This window comes from Pelodiscus sinensis, chromosome 1 (assembly GCF_049634645.1).
Source record: "Pelodiscus sinensis isolate JC-2024 chromosome 1, ASM4963464v1, whole genome shotgun sequence".
Lineage (NCBI taxonomy): Eukaryota > Metazoa > Chordata > Testudines > Trionychidae > Pelodiscus > Pelodiscus sinensis.
Window position 1 is genome coordinate 2,029,432 of NC_134711.1, and position 9,235 is coordinate 2,038,666.

At 55.5% G+C, this 9,235-nt stretch overlaps 1 protein-coding gene across 1 annotated transcript; it reads left to right on the forward strand.

Annotated features, from left to right (window-relative positions):
• The first annotated feature begins 1,237 nt into the window (after positions 1-1,237).
• Positions 1,238-6,321, forward strand: LOC142827866 (C-type lectin BfL-2-like). Its single transcript, XM_075924047.1, has 3 exons — positions 1,238-1,390; positions 2,485-2,599; positions 6,254-6,321. The coding sequence occupies exons 1-3, from the start codon at positions 1,238-1,240 to the stop codon at positions 6,319-6,321; spliced, it is 336 nt and encodes a 111-aa protein (XP_075780162.1).
• Positions 6,322-9,235: the final 2,914 nt, after the last annotated feature.

The window sequence follows — 9,235 nt, forward strand, 5'->3', positions numbered from 1 at the left end:
CCCCCTGTGGGCATTCTGCAGCATAACTCCCTTCTACCAGCCCCCTCCCTTTCCATTTTATGAGAAACAATCCAGTTCCACACACATCCCATTGGCCTGGCACCACCGTACCCTGATGTTGCTTTAAGTTAGAGGAGAGGAAGCTGCCTACCAGATTCGGTGGTTCTCATCCTACCATTTAGCAGGAGTTCTTGAACAAACAGAAAGACAAGAAATTTCTAAAATCCATAGAGAGCTACTCCTTGCATCGGTGTATAGGCATCTGAGAGGCCGAGCACGTTCCCGCACGGTTCTCACTCTTGTTGCTTTTACGACCTCCCGACGCTTTTGCCGTTTTCTGTTTCCAGCCCAACACACAGCCTCTGTTAGGGTCAGCTCTGGGATTTTAAACCTAGTTTAAAGACCCGTCCCTAGGTTGGCAAATGAGCACGTGGGGTCCCTTCAGCCTGTGCTGTACCCCTGTGCCCCAACTTCCCTTCTGCTCCCTGCCCCACCAGTGTCGCCCTGACACCCAGTGCTCCCCACCCTCACCCCACAGTCCCATCTACTCAGACTCCACCGTCTTGCTGACCCTTTGTGTCAGTTTCCCCAGCGCCGTGGCACAGAAGACAGGGGACAGCAGGGACAGTGGTCATTGCCGGTAGCACAGCCTCACTGCCACAGTGAAAAGAGGAGAGGGGGTGGCAGCTCTTTTAGCTGAGGGGCTTCAGCCCCGCTGAAAGCAACAGGAGAGAGGGGCCATTTTGGGAGAGGACGAAATTTCACAGCGTTTTTGGCAGTCTGGAGAAGCTGGACGGGTGGCTACTGACAGCTCCGCTTCCTCTCTCGCCTCAACAACAGCCTCGCCCCTACATGAGCGCTCTCTCTGGCCTGGATCGGGGATAAAGGCCACAGGCTGTCGCAATGGCTGGTTCCACTACAGAGACCACTGCTTTAAATTCTTCCCTCAGAAGGTGACCTGGTCAGCGGCTGAGGTAGGAGGCTCATCTCCAGGGGAGGAGCAAGTTAGTGGGTAGGGGCTGAAGCAGTTTGGTGACTGGCCCTGGGGGTGGAGGTTGAAGAGGGGGGCCGGGGGGCGGGCAAGATGAATCAGCTGGGGCCCAGCCCTGTGGCTCAGGAACAGGCTCCAAGAGGGGCTCTCTCTCCTCTCAGCCACCCCTGCCCTGCTGCAGCCGGGTGGGGCAGGACCCCACAGCAGGGCAATCGGCATCCTCCCCCAGGGTGACAGGCCTGGCCCATGTCCCTGCTGCAGGTGCAGTGTCAGCATCACCAGCCGGGGGCCCATCTGGCCTCCATCGTCAATGAGGCAGAAAGGGACGTAGTGGTTCACTACATCACCATGTCGGGCTCCACGGATCGCGTCTGGATCGGACTCCACGACCCCGACAAGGTGAGTGCCTGGCCAAGCTTGGCCTCAGGCAGCTGCCCCGCCCCACAGCTCTGGCTCCCAAAACCACGATCCCTTTCTCCACCCCATGTTTTCTAGACACTTTTCCCTGCCCAAGACTCAAGGCTTTGTTCCCCTATGAGCTCTGCATGGCCCCTGATTGCTGCTCACTCCCTCGGCCTGGGGGTCCCGCCCTGGCCTGATTCTCCGTAGGGAACCCCCAGCTCCACCGGGCAGGGAGGGGCAAGGGAACCCGTTACCAGCTGGGAAGGAGCCCAGGCAAGAACCTCGGAGATGGGAGGGCACCAAGCCAGCCTGGGCTCTGGCCATCAGCCCCGTCACAGCTCCCCTGTGTAACCAAATCGAGCTCCATCCGAGCTCTGCTCCATCTGCTTCCTGCCCCTGCTCAGGGTGATGCTGGGCCAGAGGGGGCTCCTGGGCAGCTCCCGCAGACTCGGGCCTTGGCTCCCTGCCCCAGAGCAGAGGCTGGGCCGGGCCTCATGCAGGAGGGGGAGGCGCTGTGAGCCATTCTCCAGCCTGCTCAGCCATCCAGCCCCCCCTCCCCCGGCACTGCATGGAGCTAGTTCTGTGCCCCCCAAACCCAGCCAGTCCCCCCGAGAGCTGAGGCCAGGCCAGAGCCAGGCCCCTAGAGTGACCGGCCCCTTGTCCCCTGCTCTGAGTGTCCGGAGCTCCCGGTCCTGCTGCCTTGGGGCCAGGCTGGCACTGAGCCCTCGAGAGGGAAACAGCCCCAAGTCCCCTCCCCCGACCCCCAGCGTCTCCATCACAGACACACGTCGATTTTGCTCCCACCGGCTGAGACCAGCACAGGAAGCCCCCTGCTCCCCCGGCGGGCCCTGGGCCCTGGGGACTGGCCCCCCCCCCGAGTGACTGCAGCTTGGGGCGGGGATTTGGTCCGTCGGCGAAGGGCTTGGGGGGCAGAAGGGAAAGTTGAGGGGCTGAGCGTTACTGTGACGTCCGTGTCTCTGGGCTGCCCCTTCCCCCGCTCTCGCCCCGGCCTGAGCAGGGCCCTGCTGCATGCGGGTTTGGTGTGTCTATGGTGCCGCATCACCAGGGTCTCTTCTCCCCTGGCTCCACAGGACAGGACCTGGGTGTGGACAGATGGCTCCCTCTATCGCTACCATAGTTGGAATAATGGGGAACCAAACAACGACAAAAACAATGAGTACTGTGTCGAGGTGTGGACTTCCACTGGTAAGGCAGAGTCTCAAACACACCTGCACCCAGAAAGGAGCCCCGTCAGCCCCTGTGCACACCACACAGCCCGCCGAGGGCCTGGCCTCCTGTCCCGTCTCCCTGCCTCTCCCCCGGCTCCCCCAGCTGATCTCTGTGACACAGGAAATGTCTGTTTCCATGGTAGCATCTCTAAGGTCCAAGTAGCCACATCCAACTAGTCTTCCCTCTAATTCACCGTCCATGTGCCTCCCAGCCCTGGCCGGTCCTACTTGTCACTGGCCAACTGCTCCCACACGCCCGGACAAGTTCACTCCCAGCCGTTTGGCCTGGGATTGTTTAACCCCTTTCTGGCCACGGCTCACCCGTCCGGGAGAGGGGCTGTTCTAATCCCATCACTTCACATCAACAAGTGCCACACGGCTGCCAAAAACAGAAAACCTCCTTCTGGGCGGCATGAACCAGAGTGTTGGGAGCCAGACCCGAGAAGCGATTCTTCTGCTCTGCTCTGCCCCACATTGGCCTCAGCTGGAATAGTGTGTCCAGTTCTGGCACCACATTGCAGGGAAAATATGGACAAACCGGAGAAGGTCCAGAGCAATGAAACAGATGAATCTTCTCGAACACATAAGCTGGGAGGGAAGGTTGACAAAATGGGGTTTGTTCCTAATGGAGAGGAGAAGACGGAGAGGGGGCAGGAGAGCAGCTTCCAAATACCTGAAAGGGGGTTGCAAGGAGCAGGGAGAAAACTTGTCCCCAGTAACCTCTGGTGGCAGGACAAGAAGCAAAGGGTTTGAATTGCAGCAAGAGATGCTCAAGTTGGACAGGAAAAAAAACTTTTTGTCAGAGGCTGGAAATGGATGAGCAGAGAGGCATCACATAGTGATTCCCTGTTCTGTTCACTCCCTCTGGCACTGGCCACTCTCGGCAGACAGCACACTGGGCTAGATGGACCGTTCGTCTGACCCAGAGTGGCTGTTCCTACGTTCCTAACCACCCTGACAGTTAAGAAGTTAAGCACTGGAATAAATTGCCTAAGGGGACTGTGGAATCTCCCTCCCTGGAGATTTCTGAGAGTAGATTATAGACAAATGGGGATGCTCTAGTTGGTATTTGGCCCTGCCTTGAGTGGTTGAGCGCTGGGAAGGGAGCAGTTCATCATCCAGGCACTGCAGCGCTGCCCTTTGGGGGGAGATGCTGCCACTGGCCCAGGCCCAAACCCCAACGTGGAGGAATCATAGAGCACTAGGACTGGAAGGGACCTCAAGAGTCATCAAGTCCAGTCCCCTGCCCTCATGGCAGGACCAAACACTGTCTAGATCATCGCTGATAGACATTTATCTAACCTGCTCTTAAATATCTCCAGAGATGGAAATTCCACAACCTCCCTGGGCAATTTATTCCAGTGTTTGACCACCCTGACAGTTAGGAACTTTTTCCTAATGTCCAACCTAAACCTCCCTTGCTGCAGTTTAAGCCCATTGCTTCTTGTTCTAGCCTCAGAGGCCAAGATGAACAAGTTTCCTCCCTCCTCCTTATGACACCCTTTTAGATACCTGAAAATGGCTGTCATGTCCCCCCTCAATCTTCTCTTTTCTAAACTAAACAAACCCAATTCCTTCAGCCTTCCCTCATAGGTCATGTTCTCTAGACCTTTAATCATTCTCATTGCTCTTCTCTAGACCCTCCAATTTCTCCACATCTTTCTTGAAATGCGGTGCCCAGAACTGGACACAATACTCCAAGGGTATGTCTACACTACAAAGTTAGTTCGAACTAACGGACGTTAGTTCGAACTAACTTTAATAGGTGCTACACTAGCGCTCCGCTAGTTCGAATTTGAATCGAACTAGCGGAGCGCTTAGTTCGAACTAGGTAAACCTCATTTTACGAGGACTAAGCCTAGTTCGAACTAGCTTAGTTCGAATTAACTAATTCGAACTAAGTTAGTTCGAACTAGCGCTGTAGTGTAGACGTACCCCAAGGCTGTCTCTAGACTGGCCAGTTTTTCCAGAAAATCAGCCACTTTTCCAGAAAAGCTTGCCAGCTGTCTATACTGGCCGCTTGAATTTCGGCAAAAGCGCTGACTTCCTACTGTAAGAAATCAGTGCTTTTTGCGGAAATACTATGCTGCTCCCATTCAGGCAAAAGTCCCTTTGGCGCAAAACTTTTGCACAAAAGGGCCAGTGTAGACAAAATGGCGATCGGGGCTTTTTTGTGCAAAAGTGCGTCTAGATTGGCCACGGATGCATTTCCACAAAAAGTGCTTTTGCGGAAAAGCATCTGTGCCAATCTAGATGCTCTTTTCCTCAAATGCTTTTAACGGAAAACTTTACCGTTAAAAGCATTTCCGGAAAATCATGCCAGTCTAGACGTAGGCCTAACCAGCGCAGAGTAGAGCGGAAGAGTGACTTCTCGTGTCTTGCTCACAACACACCTGTTAATACATCCCAGAATCATGTTTGCTTTCTTTGCAACAGCATCACACTGCTGACTCATATTCAACTTGTGGTCCACTATCACCCCTAGATCCCTTTCTGCCGTACTCCTTCCTAGGCAGTCGCTTCCCATTCTGCATGTGTAAAACTGATTGTTCCTTCCTAAGTGGAGCACTTTGCATTTGTCTTTATTAAACTTCATCCTGTTTATTCAGACCATTTCTCCAATTTGTCCAGGTCATTTTGAATTATGACTCTATCCTCCAGATTAGTCGCAACCCCTCCCAGCTTGGTATCATCTGCAAACTTAAGAAGCGTACTTTCTATACCAATATCTAAATCGTTGATGAAGATATTAAACAGAGCCGGTCCCAAAACAGAGCCCTGCGGAACCCCACTTGTTATGCCTTTCCAGCAGGATTGTGACCTGTTAATAACAACTCTCTGAGTATGGTTATCCAGCCAGTTATGCACCCACCTTATAGTAGCCCCATCTAAGTTGTATTTGCCTAGTTTATTGATAAGAATATCATGCGAGACCATATCAAACGCCTTACTGAAGTCTAGGTATATGACATCCACTGCTTCTCCCATTTCCACAAGACTCGTTATCCTATTAAAGAAAGCTATCAGATTGGTTTGACATGATTTGTTCTTTACAAATCCATGCTGGCTGTTCCCTATCACCTTGCCACTTCCCAGGTGTTTGCAGACGATTTCCTTAATAACTTGCTCCATTATCTTCCCTGGCACAGACGTTAAACTGACCGGTCTGTAGTTTCCTGGGTTGTTCTTATTTCCCTTTTTATAGATGGGCACTAGATTTGCCCTTTTCCAGTCCTCTGGAATCTCTTTTGTCTCCCATGATTTTCCAAAGATGATAGCTAGAGGCTCAGATACCTCCTCTATCAGCTCCTTGATGCATTTCATCAGGCCCTGGTGACGTGCAGGCATCTAACTTTTCTAGGTGATTTTTAACTTGTTCTTTTTTTATTTATTTAAAAAAAGGAGCTGGAGGTCGGGCCGGCCCATTCAGTTCTGAGTGAGCTGGGTCCCTCATGCTCAGCGTGTCTCCCCACTGGCCCCTGACCCGGCCTCTGTGCTCTGCTCTCGGGTCTCCTGCTCAGCCGTGGGATCGTCTCTCCACACGATGCCATCGGGGGAGGGGGGCACTGCCAGGGCAGGCACCACCCACTTGCCCTTCCTCCGCCCCACTGATTTCTGTCTTGCCTTCTAGGTTATAAGGACTGGAACGATGCTCCCTGTGACAAGACAAACGCCTACATTTGCAAGTACAGACTCTAGCGTGGGGGCCGCTCGCCTGGGCCCCGACAGGTCACTCAGCGCCTGGGACGCAACGAACCGGGCCCCTGGGACACGATCAGGCAACGTCCCAGACTTTCGGCTGCTTTGCTGCATCTGGGGCCAGTTCTGCCCCTTCCTGAGAGACCAGCTCTCAGGTCCCCAGCTGCAAACTGCCTCACCTCAGTGTCCCTGTGCTAGTTACACCCCTGCACCCTGCACAGCTGCAGCTGCTACAGAAATAAACTCTCCTGAGCATGCAGGTCTGTGTGTGTCTCCTCTGTTCCATGCCTGGCCCCGCGTAGATGGGTCCATCCAGCCCCCTCTGGTCCTGAGCAGCCCAGACCCCACTGCAGGGGAGGGAGGGGACCTCAGAAGAAGGCTTTGGGCTTAGGGCTGTGGTCTCCAACCTTTTTAACCACCAGATCACTTTTTCAATTTCGTGCACTGTAAGTTCTACCCCAAACGCCAACACCCTGGCCCCACTTCCTTCCCGCCCCTTCTTTGAGGCCCTGCCCCTGCTTTGCCCCTTTTCTAAGGCCTCCCCCTGCTCCCTCCATCCCCCCGCCTCCCCCATCCTCACTCACTTGCACCTGGCTGGGTAGGGGGTTGGGGTGCAGGCTCTGGTCTTGGGCCAAGGGATTTGGACAGGGGGAGCTCCTGGCTTAGCTCAGGGTGGCGGATTGGGGTCCAGGAGGGGTTTCAGGGTGCAAGCTCTGGGAAGGAGCTTGCGTGCAGAGGGACTCACATCTGGGGCAGGTGGTTGGGTGCAGCAGGGGGGTCAGGGCTGGGACAGGGGTTCAGGAAGCAGGTTCTGGCTGGGCACCGTCTAACTGAGATGGGTTCCGGGTGGTGGAGCAGGGGGGTTAAGGCAGCTTCCTCCTGCCCTGGCCCTGCCCCGCTCCTGAAAGCAGCTGGCATGGACAGCAATGGCGCCATGTGCTGCTCCTCGTCTATAGGCACTGAGCTCACGGGTTCTATTGGCCACGGTTCCCTATTACTGATCACTGGGAGCTGCAGGGGCAGTGTCTGCAGGCAAGGACAGTGTGTGGAGACCTCCTGCTCTGCCTCTCTCAGGGGCTGCAGGGACACGCCAGCCACTTCCAGGAGCAGCCGTCACCACAGGGATAATGACTCCAGCCAGGGCAGGTTCGGCACTTGAGAACTCACTGCTCAAAGAATTCCATTTAGGCGTAAGAGAGAAATGAAAACGATGAAATGCACGGACCAGTCAACCCCCAAACTAACCCACGCTGCAAATAGTAGAAGTAACAAGAAACACCTGCCCCCTTCCCTCCACGTGTGTGTTGTGCTGCACCCGGAGATGAGAGTGAAGGACGGTGTGTGTTTGTGAGAATGGCAGAGTGAACGAGATTCGCGTTGCCAAGCTCCCTGCATCCCCTTTCCTCTGTGTGGAAGTGGGGGGAGGAGAGGCACCCTGACATCAGCGCCCCCCCTTCTCCCTCCTACACTGGGCACAGCAATCAGGAGGCTCCCGGGGGGGGGCAGCTCCAAGGCAGAGGGCAGGAGCAGCATGACAGTGCTGGGAGGGGCAACTGAACTGCCAGCGTTTGAGAGCTTCCCGGCCAAACTAGTCAGGATCCCCTGTTAGACGCTCCAGGATCTCCCGGTAGATCCCGATCGACTGGTTGGTGACCACTGGCTTAGGGGCAAGACTCGGTTCCCTCCCCTCCCAGCGATCTGTGACAACCAGCCTTTCCTCTCTCATCTGGCCCACCCCTCTCCTCCTGCTCCCATCTCCACGTGGACCCCGAGCTCCCCACAGCTGGGACGGAGTGAGCTGTTGTGGAAGCGTCAGGCCCCTCCAGCGCCGGGAGCCTGAGCCCGCAGAGCTTCAAGGCTCCATCCGGCTCAGCCTGGGACCTGCCCCCCCATGGCTAGCAACTGCACCTGGTTAAGGCTGGCCCCTGGCTATGGGGGGGGGGGTATGCGAGGCAGGAGGATGCTTTGCCTTCCCAAACCGCCAGCCTGGCCCCGCCCAGACTCCGCCCCCAGAGCATCTACTGTCACCGTACCAGGGCGGAGCGTTACTGCCCCAAAGCGCCTGCCCTCCCAGCCTGGGGAGGCTGCGGCCACACGCCACCCGCCTTCCCTATAGTACTGGGGTGGGGGGCTCATATGAGGTGCGGGTGGGGCCTGGGTGAAAGGGTCGGGGCTGGGGGCTTGCCTCCCCCACCTCTAACTTCACTCACTGCCCACGGCTGTAGCCAGAGAGGCCATGAGCAGACACAGAATTTCACCGCAAGGCACTGTGGCTGGCTCGTGCCGTGCCAGGTGCAGGGTCTGCCGGCTGGGTGCTGGCAGGCTTGCACCTGGCACGGGCACTGTAGCCAGCCCGTGCCCCTTTAAGGGGTCCGGGGCCGGGAGGGGGGCATAGAGTTTCCCTGGTGTTGGCCAGAGTGGCCACCAGGGAAAGCTGGGGAGGGCTAGCCTCCCACTAGTTCGAATTAAGGGGCTACACACCCCTTAATTCAAACTAGCTAGTTTGAACTAGGCTTAATCCTCGTAAAATGAGGTTTTCCTAGTTCGAACTAAGCGCTCCGCTAGTTCGATTCAAATTCGAACTAGCGGAGCGCTAGTGTAGTGCCTATGAATGTTAGTTCGAACTAACGTCCGTTAGTTCGAACTAACATTGTAGTGTAGACATACCCTCAGTGTCCTTGAAGCAAATGCAACAGTCCTCTCTGTGTTGTCCTCATGAAGTTGTGAGGACAGCTCCAAACCCATAATCAGACGCATCAGTAGTCACAATTGTGGGCAGTGCAGGACTGAATAGTGCAAGTACTGGACTGTGTACAATCAAGTCTTTCACAGTTTCCAAACTAGCTTGTGCATCCGTTGTCCACACCAAGGTTGAACTTCTCCGTAGTAATTCTCGTAACGGTTCAATGACAGA